At 43.4% G+C, this 22,810-nt stretch overlaps 2 protein-coding genes across 2 annotated transcripts in view; both read left to right on the top strand.

Moving 5' to 3' along the window:
* Positions 1-5,359: 5,359 nt before the first annotated feature.
* Positions 5,360-20,177, top strand: FAM47E (family with sequence similarity 47 member E). The gene is made up of 8 exons (XM_085308863.1): positions 5,360-5,364; positions 5,432-5,792; positions 6,409-6,566; positions 7,127-7,277; positions 11,530-11,673; positions 17,961-18,113; positions 19,395-19,466; positions 20,115-20,177. Exons 1-8 carry the CDS (start codon positions 5,360-5,362, stop codon positions 20,175-20,177), a joined length of 1,107 nt encoding a protein of 368 aa, XP_085164989.1.
* Positions 20,178-21,692: 1,515 nt separating this feature from the next.
* Positions 21,693-22,810, top strand: part of STBD1 (starch binding domain 1) — a 2,955-nt gene continuing 1,837 nt past the window's right edge. The window contains exon 1 of the mRNA XM_085308862.1: positions 21,693-21,710. Within this exon, the coding sequence (XP_085164988.1) occupies positions 21,693-21,710 (18 nt within the window). The remainder of the gene's footprint in view (positions 21,711-22,810) is intronic.

The following is a 22,810-nucleotide window of genomic DNA, read 5'->3' as shown; positions in this document are numbered from 1 at the left end:
TTTTAGTAAAGATATCCTGATGCACATGCTCCAATGTAGGTGAGAAGTGAATCAGGTCCTCTGTTTCTAAATCACACAGACATTTAGAAAAATAAGAATGAATAACAATCCTTTAGATATGTAGAGTCATTTTTATCATAACTAATTTTCATAGCCATGAAACACTTTTTATGAAAAATCTTAAATAAAATGCTGTTTCATCTGAAACTTTGGAAAAACAAAAAAAAAGTCAGAAACATTGAAGAGATACCAGTAATCATATCTGAGGTGATATCTTAAATGGGACATCTAATTTTTTCTTAAGGGTAAATTTGATTAGCTATTGCAACAGAAAAGGATTCTGAAATGAAATGCTGGACACTGGCATGAATATTTACAGATTGACCAGTGAAATCTGCAGAATTTTAGTTTTGCTTAATTCAGTGGAGGGTTTTTTCCATAAAAATCTACATGTGATGCACAGAACTACATGTTTTCACCATATAGATTTCTAGATTCTTGATGTGAATTATTTTGTTTTTTTGGCAAGTTTTTTTTTATTATTATTTTTGGAAATCAAGAAACTGTTTATTGGCAATGATATATTTAAAACATTCCCATGAAGAGTGACTCCACCTCTCAAGTGCGGCATGGGAATGCAGTGGGTGCAATGCTGGCTTAAGGCACAATCCTGTGTCATAATTACCAAACTGTGAAACAAGCAGAGGCAGATCTTCCCATTCCAAAATCATATTACAAGGGCAAAAGGCAGAGAAAGCCCTAATTCAGGAAAACGTGCTTATCCCAGGAAATCTTCATGTCCTTACTCTTCCCTTTCTCACCCCCTTCAGTCTTCTTCCCCTCTTCCTTTCACTTTCTTACCATTTAATTAGCCATTTCCAAGAACACCTCCTCACATACTTAAAAGGACAGTGTTTACAGAAGTTCATCCTAGCTACTCTGCTCATGTGCTACACCCTCTTCTTTCCTCTTCCATTGTAAACCCTTGAGGTCGGTTGTTTCTCCTGTTATTGTACAGACCTCAGTATAACCGAGACCCTAGTGCAGGTGGGTCTCTCGCGATAACACCATAAATAGGTGAAAATAGTAGGCCAGCCCTACTCTGTAAAACATACCAAGTGCCAGCTTCCCTACAGGGGCCTCACTGACRGTCACTTAGCAAAAAACAAACAAACAAACAAACCCCTGCAATATGACAAGCCTCAATGCATAATGTAGGGATCTGCAGGAGGGGAGCATATCAAAGTGGATACATATGACCAGCWGGATCTCTTAGGAAATGTAAAGTTGGAAGGCGTGTGTAGAGGTGATAACTCAGACAGCTGTGGCCAGAGAGAGTGCCAAGTTGCCTGGGTGTGAAGAAGCTGAACTGCAGCAATACAGACCCAGCAAGTAGTCACAGAGCATGCCACAGAGAACCCCAGCTTCTTTTCTGCCCYCATCACCCACCTATACTGTTGGTCACCTCTAGATTTTGCAGTTGTCTCATGGTGAAAAGGGCAAGCATCATGTTCCCAAGGGAATAGCTCTGGGTCTCTCCAAATAATTTCCATGATGTAAAATGTTTTTGAGAACCTTGTTTTAAAACCAAACTATGGGTGAAATACGCCCATCCCATCCACTGGGAGAATATAAAAAAGGATTACTTACTGTGGTTGTCAACCTGACTTCTTCAATTTGTCCAACACCAGTTACTTGGCTCCTAGGGATCTACGTAAGGAAGAAAATGGCTTGTCAAGGAAGGAAGTAGGGAATCGCACAGCACCATAGCAATCAAATTGGAACAGACCCCAGAAATCCTGTATGTTATTAACTGTTAGACCTTTCTTTAGTGGATGTTTCATGTTGGCCATAGTGGGGGGTGGGGATGGGGGTAGAAACAGTAGGCAGGAGGAGTAGGATATTGTTCAKTTGTCTCTTTGTGTGCATTCTTGTCACTTCCTGGACCTCTGGCTTTCACCACCCACGCAGGAATCACACTTATCTTTCTTTCAGACTTAGGTTTTGCAATACAGTGTGTCAGTGCTAACAGACCTGTTCACACCAGGTTTAACTGGATCCAGACCCCGTATTGCTTCCCTGTAGCAGCTGTGACCCAAAGGCATAAAATAAAACAACMTTTTCAAAGCCAAGTGTAGTTTCATCTTCACAGCGAGTATATAATCATAACTAGAAATATGTTTAATTCAATATATACTCTACAGGTTTCTGTCCCATCTAAAACTATGTTAGACTTATCCACCTATTTCCTTCTGCTGGATGATGTTTTCAGTCTCCTTTCATCTTTGTGTCCCTGATGCTCTGTTTACATCCATCTCTATCACCATGTTTCTGAATCTTATCTGTATTTTCTTCTGGGATATCCAACAGAACAAATTCAGAAACAAACTTCAAAGGAACTGATATCTAGTCATCAGGAATGGTGCTTTTATGAAGGTGGGGCATCCCTCTGTTTTGCATACTGGCTGGAATTTACCCCCTAGCTGTCATTTAAACCCCACCCTGCTCACCAACAGAACATAAAACATAATAAAAGTAACTTCTAGATCATTAACAGTTGCAGTTTTCTGATAGCTTACCACAAAGACCCTTTGTTAGCTGGACTTTTCACAGCATTGGCCAAGCACAATAGCAGAAGCTTTACATGTAATACACTCCCAATCTTAGAGAAGACGCTCTTGAGAAAAAAGTGCATCAATACTAGACAAGGAAAATGTTCTCAGAGAACAGCTAATAGACACACTTGTCATCAATGAATTTACACATACTGTATATGTTTCTAGCACGGCATGCGTATTAATAAAATAATAAAATAATTATAACCTACTGATTTCAGCTGAGGGTTGAGAAATTTCTGAAAGGCTTGGAAGTTGGTAGGCATCAAATTTCATGTACCCAAGCTTTAATTCATTTTTCCCACACACTACAAATTAGCTACTAGCAGGAAAGCAGTTCATTACAGGGCAAAAATACCCTGCAATTTACCAGGTTTCACAACCTTGGAAAGGGCTGTGAGCAGAGTTGCTGCCTGTGAAACAGCAGTTTTGCTCTGAGTTCAAATGCATATGGAGGTACCTGAAGCGAGTGCATCACAGAGACCAGGCTGCGATTTATTTTTATAAAGGGCTTCACCGTTTGGTTTCCAAATTTGGCACAGTGACTTTTTTAGGAGACAAGAGAATTATCTGTAGCACTTCTTTTTGCTTCTGAGGAAATTAATGCTTACTAATTTTTATGAGAACAGTACTGAAAATGTGCTTTCTTCTGAAATTTGGTCCTGCTTGACTCAGATGTTTTGACTCTCTCTTACTAAATATTCAGTTCTCATAAATTCTAAGYCACACATACACACACATTCTCTACASACACACACACACAATATTTGGGATATAGATCATGCAGTACTTTTAAAAATTACACRTATACAACTATATTCCTCATAATCCAAGTTATACAAAAACTAGCCAGTGGAACAACTCCTACCCATCAACTACTGCTGGTTTGGTTTGCTGCTTCCCTGACTCATCAGCTGCTTCTGCATATAATGACCTGTGACTCATAGGCATCAAACTGAACGGCCTGTGTAGGAGGACAGAGCATTGCTTCAGGCCACCTTTCCCTCTCTGTTCTTTTCACCCAGATTTGTCTCCTCAGTCAGTTCTCTGCTCTTCCAGACTTTACCTTGAACCTAATCTGTCTCTGTCCTCCTCTCGCTGCTGTATGGACTGCCTGCACACACTACGGCCTCTCCACTCAGTTGCTTGCCTGAGTTTAACCACTGCCACAGCAATGTTACAGCTCTCACTGCTGAACTGGGGAACTCTCACAAACTGAATGTGGCCAAGAAACCCATGCGAGGGGGTGRGTATGGAGGAAATATGTTGAGGAGGGGAATGCATCTAGCAGCTGTGTACGTATAGGCTATAACTTGGCACTAAGCTGTGAAATAGAGTTCTTGCTATAAGAGGAAGCAGCAGAACCTGGATTGGGAGCGTGGGAGACTGGCATTTGGCATTGATTGCATAGCCCAAACAGCATAAACAGTTTGCTGAGGACCTGGCTTTCAGTACCAAGCCCCACTAATCTGCAAATTTACTACCATSAAAGTTTTATTACACTAAATCAAGTTATAGCTGCTAGACTGCATCTTCCTCCAAAGCAGACTGCAGCAGTCAAGAACACTGTCATGAAAGCTTTTCAAGTGCCTGATCTTACACTGCTATGCATTAAGTCATGCTCCACCAGCTTTCTTCCCTGAGGACACCTCAAGTCCTGGGAGGAGCAGAGACATTGCAAGATGGACAGCTAGAGCCCCAGGAGACTGACAGAACTGCTTCGAGCTCACAGCTTTTCATACAGTCCTGAAGCAGCCCCAGGACCAAAAATATTTTCTTGTTCTTTGCTGTTGAGCACTGCAAACAGCTCTGGGCTGCTGGGCAGGCCCTCTGCATCCAAGTGACAAGCTGCAGCAACCAGGGAGAAACTGGGTATGTTGGATGAAACATGTGCCTATGCTGTACACTGAGGTACAGCAGAGGCGAGCCTGGCCATGATGATCCACCCAGGAAGCAGTTAGCCATAATTTCCTTACGYTTTCTTATCTGCAACAGCAGGGTCATCTGGCAGGGGCTCCTGGCAGACCTAGTGAGCATGGGGGCAGAGAAGAGGAGCATGTGGGGTACAAGTCCCAGGGACAGAGCWGAGAAGCCAGCCAAAGCCTAGGGATGAGTTACTTGTTAGAGAGCCTCCCCCAGCCCTGCCAGCACCCTGGACACCGTCTCCTAGCGACCTGAAGCCACTGAGCTCTGTCCTTCCGCACCAGGCAGTGAGGGCCTTGYGGTGTGGAGCCGTCAGGATGAGCACAGCCCCACTGTGAGCATGAGCAAGGGACCCAGGGAGGTCTAGTGAAGAAATATGGGGCTATGCACTGTTTCGTTAGCCTGCCTGTCACTCTGGCATGTTCACGCTGCCCTCCAGAAGCTCCAGCTTAAAGATCCTAGGCAGACAGCAGAGTCTGGCCCCATTCTGAGTCAGGCTAGCAGCCATCAGGGTTAGTGGGTTTGGAATAGAGTTTTTTCCTGTGAAATGTGTTAGTGGGCAAGCAGGCAAAGCAATTAAATCGTCCCTCTGGTTTGTAACCTAATTCTTTGCCTGACTCCTGAATGTCAGCTTCCAGCTCCCCTTTGACATTCTGAGCCTATGGAGCCCAAGTGTTGCTGCATATTTGGTCCTAAGCTTTGACACTAACCACTGAACTCAGTTGCTATGTCCCACTTCCATGTGGGGCAAACAGTGGAGCTAAAATGTCCAGCTGCAGCCTAGACACTGTTAGCCTTTTATTCCTGCTTTCTTAATGCAAATGAGGTAAGTCTTAAAACACACTTCCTTACAATGCACATTTTCTGTACTAACTAGAGTTTTTCCTGTTCAGGTGCAAGGGAAAATTGTCAGCAAGATGCTTTCCAGTACATGGCACTAAACAGAGGTTCTCAGATTCCCTTAACAGCCAGCGCTGGCGATTCTTAAAAAGTGGCCTGGATGATTTCAGAAATGGCGTCCCTCCTCCCTGTGATAACATCATCATCCGTAGTACAAAGGGGCTTTCCCCTGTTGTGTTACAGAGTAGATCACACTCGGCCCATCAGAAGGCAGGGAAGACATCTGCCATACCCAAYTGCAAGCTCATGTCAGCACAGGAAGCCCAGGAGGATTTCAGTGAGAAGATGGACCACAATCTGAGCCAGCACCCTCAGTCATTTTACTCTCATTTGAAAGACAGCATCTTTCCAGAGGTAAAGACAATTTAGTTGCTGATATTCTTCATTGAAATGAGCATTCTTTCAGCACTTGAAATGCAAAAACAGTCCAGGATTGAATTCCTTCTTGACTTTATATAAAAATCAAAACTCCTTATTCCATAAAAATAGCAAGTCAACAAAGTCTGAATTGCCATTTAAAAATATATCCCCAATCTTATCATAGGGACAGCTCAGAGGAGCTGACAGGTTTCTCAGACACTTTTCTAACATGGTGAGATTAGTTGCACAGTTTTTTTAACTGGTCCCACACCTCTCCGTCAATATATGACGCTGGAGGGTAGCGGTTTTACCCTTTAGCGCTGGGTACATCTCACAACATCCCTGAATGTTCCAGGAATACTAATAATCTTCCCTCCTTCAAACAGAATAAAGGCCTGGTGTCCTGCACTGCATCTGTAATTCAGGATGTCTCATACCACAATTACATCTCATGTCTTTAGACAGCACCTTTCCCATATGGAGGGCAATCTTCCTTCCAGCCTATCCTCTTACTGTGTTCCTTATTCTACTGTGAGGTCCTCCCCAAACTCAGTGGAAGTAAGAATAGCTGGGGCAGTCCTTTTGAACTCTCTTCTCTTTTGGCCCTCAGCTCCTTCTAGAGGTGATGAATGTCTTGGAAGCTGAGATGCACAAGAGCTTCAGGGCTGTGAAGAGTGATCATAAAGAAGAGAGCCTCCCTCCTCAGAAAATCCAGCATTATCCCAAGGACAAACACCAAACAGAAGCAATGCGTAGGTCATTGGCACGGTGAGTATGGGACGTGGCAGTCTGAGTTCAGAACTGGTTTCTGAATGTAGGAGTGGGCTTAACTCAAAATGCAAGACGGAGAAAGAGAAAAGGTGCGTATATCTGTGGGTCAGATGCATTCCACATCTTGTGATGTCGGACGCATTCCACATCTTGTACCTCTAGAAGGACTCAAGGAACAGCACTGATTTCCTGATTACTGTCCTTTGTCTTAAGCAGCTCAGTGAATATGGAATAGTTTGGATACCCTACTTAACTCCTCCAATCATACCTATCAAAGAGGCTATTATGGGCCTGACCCACAGCCATGGCATTCAAAAGGGACTCCCTTTGCTATGGCTGAGATCTGCAAGCCTATGCATGCATCTCTGGCCGTCACAAAGCTGCCTAAAGCTCCACCAGTTCCAGAAACTTTCTTCATTTTCCCCATGGATAAACTGGAGAGTGACATAACTACAGTTATCCAAATTGTACTGACCTGAAACCTTGTGGTCTCCTCTACGCTGTCAAGAYGTACCTACAGACCATGACTAATTGTGTCATGTCTCTTCCTTCTGCAGCAAGGAGTCCAGAAGAAAAAGCCCACATACATCTYTTCTCAAAGGAGAGGTAGCAAAAAGAGAAAAGATGCCTGGATTGAGCTACCTTCCTCCTGTGAATATAAACACAAAGCCAGCGGCCATGGAATTTTGTGTCTGGGATGCATCTCTGGTAAGTAAAATACCCGATACTTTCTCACCAAAGGCAGGTGTCATCAACTCACACTACTCTCTTCAGACTAGTGTGCCTGAACATAGTTTGAGCCCTGAAAAAAATGCTCTGCACACTCGCAGCTGTGAGCACTGCAACACTTGGCTGCTGGGATYTTAACTGGGCTGACCATCAAACATTAGCTGAGAATACAAACCTTTTCCCAAAGAGAAAAGGCAGATAACAAGAATTTGACTTAGCAACTCAGAAGTCATGCAGTACAGGGAATAAATAAAGACCATTGCAATATTAATATAATATGATGCCAAATTCACATGTGATGATAGACAGAAAATGCATAGAAACAAAATGCTATTGGACATGTAATGTAACTGAAGAAAAGTAGATATGAAATCAGGAGCACAGATGATTTCAGAGAAACGTTAAAAAGGAAATTATGTATTAGGATAGAAAGATGACCTAATTGCCCTAAGCTCAGTAGCTAATTTTTTAGAAGGGTTTAGGTAACCGTATTTGGGAACCTCTGCATAAACACTGGGCCCTAGAATGCAATCAGAATGCCAAACTCATCTTTTATTATATTAYTCGAGTATAAAACATCTTTGTGTAAGCTAACATGATACAATCGTACTACTTGATCTAAATACAGCAAAAATTGTAGCTACTCAAACTGCTGCTTCCGACCTTTTGCCGGTGGAAAGCTCCATCTTATCTCTATCTTACCTTTCCAAAATATTCCAATCCTCTGACTTCTGCTTAGCCTGACTATGACTGGACAGACCTAAGCTGCCAGTAGTAGTTACTGATACAAGCCAAATTACTATTCATCTTCTTACCCTACTTTTTCTCTAACGGTTATCATACACTGTTTCCTATATGACCTTTTTATGAAATACTGTACTCATGCCTCCTAAAAGAGTCTGGATTAAAGTCTACAACTGTTGGAGGAGCTGAGGGCCTAAATCCCATAGGAGCTGTTGAGAAACCTGGCATGTAAGGGCCCCTGACTGGCCCTTCTGATTTTATAGAAGCTTTGTACATAGAGAATGACAAAATATAAAGTAAATCACAAGTCAATTTATTCTGTAATGCTGCAAAGTCCATCTGTTTACTCCAACATCTGCCTGCCTGTAGGGAGGGGACAGAGAGAGACACTTGCTGWGTTTATTTGCTTTATGTTGGATTCAGCCTGACTGAGCACAGTTTCAGCAGTCCATACTTAGTTTTATGCAAACCACAAAGGGCACAATTTAAAACTGGTGACCAGTGGCACCCATTTTCCTGATCTGTGAGTTRTATTCTACATGAATACCACTTCAGCCTTACAAAGGTGAGTGATGCTCCATTGGYATGTTCCATGATACAGCAGACTCTGCGAAAGCAGATTTGTAATGTGTTGTACCTACATCCATGCTCGGGCTCCATGTTAGCCTTCTTTTGTATTCAAAGATAAACTTTCTAATTGTTGGAGTAAGTGACTCTGCTTTTGAAAATTCCACTGCATTGCTTTATGACTCTTGGGTTTTCTTTTGTTAGCCTGTGCTTAACTTCTTATCAACCTCAAAGAATTCGAGAATAGATTATGGAGCTAAAAATGTATGCTGCTGCATTAAAACATACATGCATACTATCTCTACATACCATCTTAYGGAGTAAAACCAGAGGTCTTGCATGATGAGCAAGGGATTTTTACAGCCTYTTCTAACTGCAGTTTACTGTGGCTGTACACTTGAGTGAGCCTGCAGTCCTACGGTCAGTTTCTGCTTTGCTTTGGCTCTGTCTTATATCATAGGCCGATCCGTCCCGTGTTCCTGAAATAAATATAAGCATTACAGGCTGCAATTAGGTCATTTTGCTAGCTTAGATTACATTATTATTTGCTCAATCATTCATCTAACTATTGAAATTTTTTAAATATATGTATCTTTTAGCAGGCAATATCAGTGGAATGAGAGCAGCACAGTTGAGTCCACTGGGGTCTTAGCATGCACAAATTCTGTGGTCTCAATTGTTAAGTGCAGAGAGTTCATTGGCACAGATGAGAAGAGAGATCAAAATGGCCCACATAAGCAGCATGAGGGTTTAAAGCAGAGCAGCCCAAAGGCTCTTCTCATTTGTTCAAGCTTGAGGTAGCTTTCTGATGACATATTTTTCTTGTGAGAACTCTCAAGATCCAAGTGCAGCCCCTCCTCCCCATTCCAGTGCATCTTCAACACACCAGGCAGATGAACTCATGTCATCAGCTAATTCCTGTATACATCAGAAATACTTGGGCATCTGTCTGCTTCATGCGGCATGAAGGCCTGGCCAGCAAACCTTTACAGATGTCTATGAACTCCCAGAGAGGTTCAGCACAGAGACTACAAGGAGAAGAATTCACAGCTTACCTGAGAGGTCTATGAGTTCTACTTTAAGATAATGAATCAATTGGGAGTCTCTTCCTGATTCCCAGTGTCTATTATAGTTAAACGCATGCTTGACATACCTAGAAATAAGCCAGAATAAGTCATTCTTAGCCCCTGTCTCCCACTCTCCTCAGTTGGTCTGTAGCAGCCACTAGTAAAMAAATGCTTTATATGTCAGCCTTTATGCAAATAGCTCATGTCTATCAGCTTATACAATGAGGCTCTGTGTGTGACAACCCTTGGCTCCTGTCCTGGGGCAGGGCAATACTAGCTAGAGGCATGAAAGGCACTTGTTCCCCTGGAAGTGTGCCGGATGACAGGGGTCTTAAGTGACCAGTACTGGAGAAGGAGGAGCTATTAGAGACAGMCAGCTTGTTTTCTAGCTGCTGGAAGGGTGATTCCAGACAAGAAAGTCATACATGGCAGGCCTAGCCCCATGACGGAGAACGCAATGGTGATGTGACTTCCCCAGTTTGCCTGGTCTCCTCTGGAAATCTGGCCTTTGGCTTGCAGAAGGAGCAGAGCAGGCCCTGGCCTGGACTGGGCTGTGCTCCTGAGGTGGGCAATGAGAAAACCCATCTCTGAACACACCTGTGCTAGTGAACACATCAACATTCAGGTGTATTTGTGCTAACATGAACCCCACTTGGCTGGAGAGAAGCTAAGTTGCAAGGAAGGCATGTTCAAAGTGGTTCTGAGAGAACAGATGGGGATGTTAAAAAATAAAGGGGACTCTTAGGGGCCTTATGCCTGTAAGGAAGCCTATAGCATCTCCTTCCTGTAGTCCCCTTAGGATCTCCTCCATGCACATGCACAGATCTGGAACAAACTGCTCCTCTCAGCAGATCTAGTCCCTTTCCCAGCCCCACCTGAGGAGATCCAGAGACACACTGCAGAATTTCAGTCACTCAGGTTCACCTCCCCTCAGTCTTCCTGGTAAGCACAAAGCTTTGGCACCATGATGTCATGTTGCYCATGATGAGCACCTGCATGCAGCAGTATTTTATTCTAGCACAAGAAGCATGAAGTCCACCAACTGCTCCAATGGGCATATCTCTAGCCTCCCTCAAGAGTACAGCTGTTCACATCATGGCAACWAGGTGTTCAATAATTTGTAGTATTTTTCCACCACAAGTGGCATTGAGGAAAGAACATTATGGGGCTTAATACTGTCTGAGAACCTATTGCACTGCCTGTCCACCACCACCTTCCTCAGGAAGACAAACAACTGAGCATACCTTCACTATTCCTAGTCCCCTGCATCCTGCAGAATATCACTTGAGTGATAACTTGTCTGTTCCCAATCTTTGTCAGCCCCTGGGCATCAGCCCTGGCTTAGTGTCATATTTTGTTGTGCCTGCTGGCCCAGTATTGAATATTTTGTGGCCATTGGCAATTCTGGACACTCATGTTGCCAACAGTCCCCAAGATGGGGACTTTCACTGAAATCTGCATTGCCTCATAGAGGTTAGCTGTACCTCTTAACACCTCAGCCCGGGCAAAGCAGGGAATAATTCAACAAAGCAAAAAATCACACTCTTAGTCTGGCACGTGACCTCCGTCTCACGATGGAGTCACTGCATCATGTGCTGGCTTGCTAAGCACAGATTGAAGGCCCACATCTTCCTTTATTCTCTAACATGACCGAGTGGGAAAGGGCTTTACGATTTCTCCTGTTATTAGACCAAAGCAGCACATGATTCAGTGACTACAGTGACATCCTCCCTCAAACATTACACTCAGGAAAGAAGAACTTGTGGGAACAGTTTCAGAATAGGGCATGGTTTCCTGTCAGCAAAAGTGTATTTCAAGGCACATGGAACTTTCCTGTCGCTATCTTATTTCAGGGAGAAGAAATATATTACATCAATGAGAATACCAGCTCTGATACCAAGAGTGTCCGAGTCATGGAGATAAATGATCTACCTCCAGAGCTTATAGAATGTCTGGGAGGCTCATCTCCCAGGAAAGTTATAAAGAGTCCTCATGAGGTAAGAAGGCCAGGCTACACAGAAAAAAAAGCAAAGTCAGGGAACTGGTAGCTTCATTTAGAATGTAATCATGCAATTTATAAAATAATCAAATAACTTCTAGCTTTCAGGAAAACATTATCTTCAAAAAGGAGCAGGAACATTCGTATTCAGAAATTATATGAAGGTCTGCCGTAAGTAATCTCGTGAAGGTTAGGACTCTCCTTTTGGGAAAGAAGAACTTGCACTCAGTGATACATGAAGAAATGTAAAAGAGTCCATAGGCAGGCTAGGGGTGAGAAAATGCTTGCCAAAGGAAGGAACGCTCTCCTAGAGAACTCTGTGAATTGTTTCTGCTCCACTCTGCATGTTCTTGGTTACTTCATCCAGACATACCTCAGCAAAATCCTTCCTTGTGAAAGCAGATGAAGTTATACCTGACACCTTATAAATCTAAGGGAATATTTAAACTGGTRTAAAGAAGGTATTGCAATATGAGCCAGGTGAAGACATTGGTGACATGGCTCTAAAGCCTTCTTCAATTCTGATGAACAGCTTTATTTCACAGTACATAAAACTTCAGAGCAAAGCTGTGAGAATATACATGCGATGCTCCAGCTGAAAGAAAAAAAATCTGCCTGTAGAGCTTGCTGATACGGGTAGCAAGCAGTAGGACAGAGTGAAAAATGGACCACGCTCTATACTAGCTCCCTGCTGAGTATCCTCCCAGGAGCTGTTCTTTCCCTGCAGTTAATAACACCTTCCTGGTATTCTCTCAACATCAACTGTTTTCTGTCTCCAGCTCAGATTATACCTGTCAGCTACAAACAGGCACATACATGTTCTTTCTTATCACCAAATTCAAGCTTGTGTTTGTTATTTTAGTACTCTTCAGACTTTGGACTTGGATAATCTTCTATGTTGAAAGTTGCCTGAAAACAAATATTTGGATGTCTTTTATGCTGCTCTACTCTAACAGCTGGGCAATATAACAAATCCACATGGAAATCACAAAAATTTTCTAGGGCTTTAGATGACCTTGAGAGTCTATCAGCATGAATTTGTTTATTGGAACAGTTTAATTATGATTCAGCCTTTAACAGTTGCTGGGTACCACAGCTTCACTGAACTCTGGGATGAGCTCAGGACACTTAGCACTTCACAGAATCTGGCCACTGTATATTACATTGTTTTATGTACTGGGGGCTCTGCTACAGATGTTATTCTGCCATCACTGGCAAAATAATATAACAGAATAGAATAATGTCTTATTATTGTTTCAGTCTATTCCTTTACTGTATACTGACTCTGTCATTCTGCTGCACACAGAACTTCCACTGAAAAACAAAGGCATTTTGGAGTTTCAAGTCAGATTACTAAGAGCAAGTAGGAAAGAGCAGCACAAGAGTTTAGGACAAACTAAGAGGAGTAAACATATCGAATGAGATGCAACTACCAAGAGATATTAGGTAACACAGAGACATTCTTTACCTATGCTTATAATGAGCAGAACACCAACGGAAATATTTATCACTGGAGAAAGATGCTGTCAGCAAATGATGAGATAGACAGAACCTTTAATACTTTCTCTGCCTCATTTTACTGAAAAGTCAATCACAGTCAAGCAGCTAAGGCAATTAACAAAGGGCTAAGATCAAGGACTTATCAGGGATAGAACAGTTGTCATAGTAATTAGTCCTGTTAGTTGATTTCAAGGCAGCTAGATGAGGATGAAATACATTTTACTGTGGAAAAATGGTAGAAACAAACTCAAGATCCACTAGCTGTTTCCTTGAAAATTCAAGCAAAACACATGTAGGTCCAAAGAATCTATCAAATTTACAGATGAAACCATGCTAGAAGACACTACATGGATGTTGAAGAGATTCAGAGGGACTCAAAATGATCCTGACATATTAGACCAAAAAAAAAAAAAAAAAAAAAGAGAAAAAAGAAAAGAAATAGTGCAAAAGAACAGGGCCAAATGCAAATTACTTCTCCCAAGTGTATATTTTCAACTGCACAAATACAGAATGAGGAACAACTGGATAGGATGTAGATCAGCAGAAAAGGATATGGGGATTTTAGTARGTTGTGTCAGCATCATCCTGGTCATGCAAAAAATTCATAGAATCATAGAATCAGTAAGGTTGGAAGGGATCCCTGGAGATCATCTAGTCCAACCTCCCCCCTCAGCAGGGTCACCTAGAGCATGGTAGACAGGGTTGCATCCAGGCAGGCCTTGAAGATCTCCAGAGAAGGAGACTCCACAACCTCTCTGGGCAGCCTGGTCCAGAGCTCTGTCACTCTCACAGGGAAGAAATTCCCCCTCACGGTCAGGCGGAACTTCCTGTGCTTCAACTTCTGCCCATTGCCTCTTGTCCTGTCACATGGGACAACTGAAAAGAGTTTGTCCCCGTCCCCTTGACACCCTCCCTTCAAGTACTTATAGACATTGATAAGATGCTCCCTCTGGCTTCTCTTCCCCAGGCTGAACAGGCCCAGCTCTCACAGCCGTTCCTCATAGGGCAGGTGCTCCAGCCCTCTGATCATCCTCGTAGCCCTGTGCTGGACTCTCTCCAGTAGCTCCAGGTCTCTCTTGGACTGGGGAGCCCAGAACTGGACACAGTACTCGAGATGAGGCCTCCCCAGGGCTGAGTAGAGGGGCAGGATCACCTCCCTCAACCTGCTGGCAACACTCTTCCTAATGCACCCCAGGAGACCATTGGCTTTCTTTGCCACAAGGGCACTTGCTGGCTCATGGTGAACTTGTCGTCCACCAGCACTCCCAGGTCCTTCTCCACAGAGCTGCTCTCCAGCAGGTCAGCCCCCTCCTTGTACTGGTGCGTAGGGTTATTTTTCCCTAGGTGCAGGACTCTGCACTTGCCCTTGTTGAACCTCATGAGGTTCCTCTCCGCCCAGCTCTCCAGCCTGTCCAGGTCTCTCTGAATGGCCRCACAGCCCTCAGCTGTCTCAGCCATTCCTCCCAGCTTGGTATCATCAGCAGACTTGCTGAGGAGGCACTCTGTCCCCTCCTCCAGGTCACTGATGAAGAAGTTGAACAGGATGGGACCCAGYACTGAGCCCTGGGGGATGCYGCTARCCRYAGGCCTCCAACTAGACTCCAGGCCACTGATGAYGACCCTCTGAGCTCTGCYGTTCAGCCAGTTCTCAATCCACCTCACTGTCCACTCGTCTAACTCACACTTCCTGAGCTTGCCTAGGAGGATGTTATGGGAGACAGTGTCCAAAGCCTTGCTGAAGACAAGGTACACAATGTCCACTGCTCTCCCCTCATCTACCCAGCCAGTCACTCCATCACAGAAGGCTATCAATCAGGTTGCTTAAGCAGGATTTCCCCTTAAGTGAATCCATGCTGGCTACTCCTGATCACCTTCTTTTCCTCCGTATGTCTGGAGATGACATCCAGAATGAGCTGTTCCATCACCTTCCCAGGGATGGAGGTGAGGCTGACCGGCCTAGAGTTGCCTGGGTCCTCCTTCTTGCCCTTCCTGAAGACTGGACTGAAGATTGGCTTTCTTCCAGTCCTCAGGCACCTCTCCAGTTCTGCATGACTTTTCAAAGATGATGGAGAGCAGCCTGGCAACAACATCCACCAGCTCCCTCGTTATCCGTGGGTGCATCCCATCCAGGCCCATGGATTTGTGGATGTCTAGCCTGCCCAGAAGGTCTCTAATCCTATCCTCCTCAACCAAAGGGAAGTCTTCGCTTCTCCAGACTTTCTCCCTCACATCCAGGCTATGGGACTCCTGGGGGCTGCCCTTAGCAGCGAAGACTGAAGCAAAGAAGGCATTCAGTAATTCTGCCTTCTCTGTATCCCTTGTCACCAGGGACTCCGCCCCATTCAGTAGTGGGCCCACATTTTCCCTAGTCCTCCTCTTGCTGCTGATGTATTTGAAGAAGCCCCTCCTGTTGTCCTTGACATCCCTTGCCAGACTCAATTCCAATATGGCCTTAGCCTTCCTCGCTGCATCTCTACATACTCTGACTGCATTCCTATAATTCTCCCAAGTAGCCTGTCCCCTCTTCCATATTCTGTGTATTTTCTCCTTCTGTCTGAATTGGGCTAAGAGCTCCTTGCTTGCCCATGCAGGTCTCCTGCCCCTTTTGCCGCACTTCTTACTCACAGGGATGCACCACTCTTGAGCTTGGAGGAAGTGATTTTGAATACTAGCCAGTATTGAACACTAGCCGAATTGAGGCATCCTACCATGAGAACGGAGAGGAATGTGAGATAATCTGCTCTGCTTAGTCTGGGTAAGACTTCAGGGGGAGATGTTTCTGTACAGTTTGATCACTATTTTTCAAGAAAATTGTGAACAAGTTCAAAAGAAAATGGTGAGAGCTGAAGAAATCACCACATACCTATGACCAACATGCACAGATGTAGCAAACTGAGTTATCTAATGTGGGTAAGAGATAATTGCGGATATACATAAGCAGCGCCAATTAAATAGAAGGGTGATACAAAGAGACCAGAAATACTTTGCTCCCCATATTTCTTTGGGATAGGGTAAGAAACACTGAGCTCAGGGGGAGTAGAGAGATGTAGTTACAAAACTAGCAACAGTTTTCTAATACAAAGGACAGTTAAATAATGAAATACATTGTTTTGGAGGATCATCCCTCTTTCAGGATCAGGTTAGACAATCATCAGCAAGTTGATGTTGTCTTAGGGTAGATGGGTAAATTAATGCTTCATAATTTTAAGATCACAAACTTTCTGAAGAGAATCCACAGATTCTCTTGTGTCCTACAATTTTTTGATGGCTATGAAGAAGAAAGCCCTCAAGATACAGATAAGCTTTACTGTTTTCCAGAATTTTGATCTTACCATTAGACTTAAAAATATTTGAATTTGTAACTGGCACTAGCTGGAAAACAGTTCCTGAGTCTACCTGCTGATAGGCAGAAACATATCTGCCTTCCATATAATATATATATATATTTAATAAATACATTCATGGACCATAAGCAGCCTGCAGACATTAGCCCTAACACCAGACTCTTGAGGTCCCTATTGCCTTTGATACCTCAAACACAAGAAAAGACTTTGATGGTGCTTGGTTTTCCTCCACTATCACTGTAAGCCATACGCACACAYGTTGCTTTATTATGAGAAACAGCTTTCCCTTGTCTTCACTGGCTCCTTTCCAACTTTTAATGRCTGACAATGTAAAGCAGCTCTAGATTTTGGGTGTCCTCATGACTGGCCACCCTGAAGACTATATAAGAGGACAGCACTGCAACCAATACTAAACCGCCTAGTTTGGTTTCTATGCTCTCCTTACCTTTCCAGTGTGTTTTTGTAGAAAATAGCTTCTTGGTCAGCAATCTAGATCAGAAGGCATAATAATCACTGCTCTTCAAAAGCTGTCTAGCAGTAATTAAGAAGAACCATCCCTTCATTGAGCAGAAGCAGAAATAAGCTTTTATTATCAGAAATACTACTCAAGTGCCACCCGCCGGCTGCCAGAAAATACAGCACATAGGAGAGGGTCAAGATACTTGCACGACTACCAATTAGCGTGGGGAAAGGATGGTACAGAAAGATGGTCAGGGTTATCATTTCTTCTAGGAGGATGAGGCATGTCCAAGATGTATGAACACTACCCTCATCTGTTTTGCTATCTGGCTGAGTGAGTATCCAATGCAAAAAGTTGTCAAGCCTCTGCTTTAAGAAAATCTGAAGAAAATCCCCATGGTGGAAGAAAGGCTAATTCCCGGTGTGTCTCAAGTCCTGAATTTGATATTTTACCCTGGCAAGTGGCTTCTAGGGAAAGATAATTTAGACTCAGCCTTGTGAGCTACTAAGAGCTGATGCTGTTTATTTTCCTATCTCTTTTTAGCTGTGGCTTCGGGCACACCAGGGATAACAAGAAGAGATGAACAAATCACCTTACTTCTTTACTTGTTTTCACACTTCCACCTGGGTTTCTTTTTTCTAACTCTATCCGCTGCTTGCCTTCCTCCACTTTGCTGTGCATCCTCTTTTATTACAGAGGCTCTTCCCAAGTCTGCTCCTTTGAACATAAAGAAGAAACCACTTACTAGCAAAAGGGTGGGTTAGAAAACTCAAGAGGAATAGTAGACAAGACATTGGTCTTTTGTGTAATATTCTTTACGTTGAAAGAATCAATGGTGATGAACATGGTTACACTTTACTATACTGCTGCTCTAAGGGGTATGTATTGAAGTATGCTTATGTAGCATTAATACTTGGCATCTGCTTTATCGATATGAAATATGATCAGAGAGTTACCACTCATTATTCTATTCCTTTTTAGGAACCATGCCAACCCAAATTTGTTAAGATCAAATACGGAGCCTGGTACCTTGACCCCAAAACATGGAAGAAACAAAATGTAGGCGAACCTTTAATGGATCCAAAACAAAGAGGCGGTGGCATTAAAAATGTCACGACACCATCCATTAAGAAGGTACTATAAGCACTATGAAATTATGGACATGGAGCTCAACTGAGTCAATGACTACACAGTACATGTTATGGGAGCACCATGTGCACTGTTAACAGGAGACATAAGGGCTCCTACTATTCACCTTACTGGTAATAGTGACTGGATTTTTCACTTTGTCGCACTAAGAAGCCACAGTATAAGGCCTGGCAATATGCAGACATAGGCAGCTCTTATTCATCAAAAAGCTGCTACCTGCCTCCACCTCACCTATGAGCTATTGTCCTTTCCTTTCTCATTAGAGCATCTTAAAAGCCTCCCTGGGCTTTCTCCCTTGCTGCCCTTATGCTCAGGAAGAGCTCCCTGCAAACCTCCGTAAAGCTTCCCTGGCAAATCTCTTCCCTGAATTGTCTGTGGAATTCCCAGTAGTACAGCCAAAGGGGATAATAGGGCTGCTTAACTGTGATTTCTTCTCTGCTTGTTCATGTTTCCATTTTGTTCTATTACAAAAAATAAAACCAGAAGAAGCACTGCACTCACACAAGTTAAAGCTAAAAGCTAAAGTTAAAAGAGCAGTGCTCTCCCATATCCTTAATATAGTAACTGTAAATACTGGGAGATCAGGCAGTGGAAACTGGGCAGGCTCATGAGTGCTCCCTAAACTACTGCCACTGTCAGAACCAGAACAGTCAGGTAGATGGACCACTGTTCTGATTCAGCAGGGCATTTCTTATGCTCTTCTAAATTACACTGAAATTCCCTGTCACCACACTAGAGGGCACAATTTACAGAGTAAAATTCAGAAAGTTAATTTGAGAGACAGAATGAACATGGGCTTTCTAATAACAGCCATGGCTGCATAGTTGTTGTTTATAGAGCAGTCATAAGTAAATATATACCATACTGCTTTGGTTCTGAAATGTGAGAAGGTGGCAGGTTTGAGGCTCCTGATCTTGCCCCAGCCAGCTGGCTAGTAAGTCTACAAAGTCACAGGTAGCTTTTCAAAATAAGGTTCAGCAATTGCTATCACATTTACTGAATAAAAAATAGTGCAACGACACTGCAGTGTTCGCTGAAGACACTAACTTCCAAAATGATGCCACATTAGAAATGATCTCATGAACAAACTAAAATCTTGAATTATTTAGAAACAGAATTGGTAGTATCTTTGAGATTCTCAAAAACTGCCTCCTTGTCCCTCTACTGCACTGTTGCTTTGTTTAGTTCCAACAAAAACTTAAAAAAAAAAAAAAAAAGCAAGATGCATTCTGCATTTCTATTATTCTGCTTTGGAAATTCTCTTAGGAGACTCCCAAGTACTATGGGATGCATGCATTTAAGGAATTCCTGGAGAGGAAAGGCTACCGGAAACCCGGGGTAAGTTACCAATTACGATGATCTGTATTCATATTGGAGCAGTGATGTTGGTGCTCAGCATCCTGTAGCTCTTGAGACAGGACTCTTCTCACTTCTCTTCTGTCAAGCATCTCTCTTTCTAACACATGGTAAGTGATCACAGACCCAGGAATTTCAGTCTTCACATTCACTGAGAAATTGTTCTAAAAAGAAAGGAAATACAAGGTAAGTTATAGACAGCATAGGAGGCATTCCAAAGCTCAAATTGTCTGCTACCTGGACAGAGTACCATTGCTACAACCATAACTGGACCACTTTCAGCTAGTTTAATCCAGCAGAAAGTCACATTGGCTCTGAAAGGGACAGGTTTGCCTTTCCCTTAGCTATTCATTCTTTTTGCTTAGTAGTACTGAGCTCCCTTCTCCCTTTGACCCGGCGCAAAACAGAAGCCACCCCACACCTAGCAGCAACTGCAGTGGGCTGGGGAGCTCAGCAGAGTGAGCAAGTCAGGAAAGGGTTATAAAACTGTTCTTTCCCACTTGGGAAGGCTGTACAGTTGTGTAGGAAGCATTTCTCTAGTGGCATCTAGGTCCTTGTCACTTGTCTTTTCCGAGCCATTCAAATGCATTACTAGTAACTACAGTTTTTTGTGTGTGCATCTTGTTTTAGTTCCTTCTGCAGATACTAGGGGAAGAGGAGGCTGAAGCAACAGATGATGAATTCGTGAGATAAATAGAGTCAGAAGATAACCTTCCTCTTTTCTTGCTTATTAAAGAGCCTTTGTTTAAGCACTCTGCCTTCAATCTCTCAGGCTTCTGTGTCTTCAAAATAAACTGTTCCATAAAGATTTCTGTAACAGTCACTTCTAAGSTGTGCCAGTTTTGTTTTTCTTCCTTTCTAAATTGTTTTATCAGATATATTGAAAGAAAGAAATGTTGGGGTTAGCAGATCCAAACACTGCCTGTTCAGCTGTTCTCAGAGCTGGCAGAAGGATGTTCTTTTATAGTGATAAGAAAGGTAATGATTTCTGTCTGCTCTGTTTCAGGGAGGTAGTTAGGAATTTTCAACTGCAGTACACACTACCTAAAGCACAACAGTATGTGGGTGCCATGACTGAAAAGCACAGCTTTGCTAAGTGTTGTATAAATATAGAACAAGGGACTGTTTCTACTGTGAAGACTAGAAAAGGGGATATAAGCAAACTGCAGAATTATAATCTACTATGCAAGGAGTAGTTAACTCACTGATTTCAACTTTCTGTTTGAATTTGCAAGGCTAAGCTGCAGGTACTTATCCCCTTGAAGCATCAATAGTGCTAAAACAAAGGGTGCAAAAAGACAGATTCACTGAGAAAGTGCCCAGGCAGGGCTTGCTTCATAGCTCTTTTCTTTCCATGTACTATTGACCAGAAGGTCCMAACAGTGCATGTTTAGCACGTCTGAACACATCCCGTACATCAAAGCGCAAAAGCACATACTTATGCTATAGTACAAGTTCAGAACTTTGTTGGAGCAAGGTTTCAGAGAAGGTGTTTTAGCTATTAGACCCATGTTGTATGCACAGAAAGGAAAAATGTTATGGCTTTGGTGTATTCACAGAGATTGACACGCACCACATAACCAGGGAACTTCACTGTGAAGACTGCACACTTGTGCTTCTATAAATTTAAATGACATTTCATGTCCTGTTAAGCTGATATAGCATTGCTCTAAATGACACTGAAAGATTAAGAACYTTGCATACTGGAAATAGACTTATTCGGACATCCACTTAGCCATTCTCTTTTCTAATGAGATAGCCGGTAAGATCTCACCAGTGGGCTTTAGAWTTAAATAAAGACAACACCTTTGTTCAGATGAAGGGGATGTTTTCAAGAAATCAGTAGTCAAAAATGAATGGAACTATGTCCCCTCATTCTTTCTCTGCTGTTAACAGTGCTAATAGTCCAATCTATATTCATTTGCTAAACATTTTGAACATTTGTCACTCCAGGACTATCAATTTGAAATACTAAATCATAACATCCTTTATTGAATTTTATGGATACTTTGTGTAAGATTTAGCTGTATAATCCTTTAATTCTGAATTAAAATCTGACATCCTCACTTCAAGAGGAACAGAATTGGGTAGCAAAATGAAACTATATTAAAGTCATTGTCAATTTGATGCTGCACTAATGGAATCTGAAGTCCTGCTAGTCCAAAAAAAGCCTCCTGGGCATAATACAAATGACGGAAGAGCGTGACGATGTTAAGAAATCCAATTGTAAGCATTAGCGTATGATATGGAAGTTGCACCTTCATCTCACTTCTCAGGGAAAACAGGAAAATACGGCCCAATATTAATCAGTACAAGCATTAAAAGTACAAGCAAGTTAGTCACTCTTAGCATATACAGTCACCCTGTAGAACATATAAATCATAATGTCACCAGCACTGCCAAATTTAAACTTTGCAAACTCCTGCACTTACTAACAGCTATAAGCTCAGCAATCATGAATGCTGCTTCTATGAAAAAAAAAGGAAAAGAAAAGAAAAGAAATCAAGCCTTTGGTTGTCAGCTTTTGTCATTTCTCCTCATTTTTGCTTTATCTTTGATTTAAAACACTTGGAACGAGCGATGCCTCTGTTGTTACCTTGGGCAGACTGCCTAGCTGTGAAGACAAAATAATGAGAGGAGAAAAAAAAAAAAGAAGCATGACAGAAAAGGCGGGGAGGAGGAGAAGCAAGCCTTCTAACTTATCTCCCCTAGCTTATTATCTCTTGTTTTAATCCTTGTTTACAYTCCTCGGGGTAAACGCAAGCCCAGATCGCATACAGAAGTGAACGGCGGGGAAATGTAGATGTTACAGAAACAGTACAGAATTATTTCAGCAGTTCCTTGAGGCCCCCGAGACCTACACAGAGCTGCGTCAGAGCGCGACCTGCAATCTGCAGACAAGCAAGCCGGCAGCACCAAACGCCTTCGCAGCTGGACACCTCCCTGCACCGAAAGCCAAGGCGCCGGCGGAGGACCGGCCGGGGCCGCGGACASCGTGGCTCTTCTCTTTTTTAAACAAACCTCAGGGGAAAACAGGGACGACCAGGCGAGGAGAGCCCGGAGGGAGGGGGTTTCTCTGGACGCGGCTTCCCCGCTGCCTCCACCCGCTCCCGCCTCTGCTCACCGCAGCCACGAGGGGCTGCCCAACGGCCCGCCCCAACGGCCCGCCCCAACGGCCCCAACGGCTCTCTGAGGCGCGAGGCGGCGCCGCAGCCCCCGCCCCCACCCCCGCCCCGGGGCGGGGCGGGGCGGCTCGTGGCGGCGGCTCCTCCCCGCGGCCGGGACAGGACTTAAAGCGGCCCCGGAGCGGGGCGGCCGTGGCCCCG

This window comes from Rhea americana, unplaced genomic scaffold (assembly GCF_003343005.1).
Source record: "Rhea americana isolate MKP2758 unplaced genomic scaffold, rheAme1 scaffold_284, whole genome shotgun sequence".
NCBI lineage: Eukaryota > Metazoa > Chordata > Aves > Rheiformes > Rheidae > Rhea > Rhea americana.
This window is presented reverse-complemented; position numbering and strand designations above follow the sequence as displayed.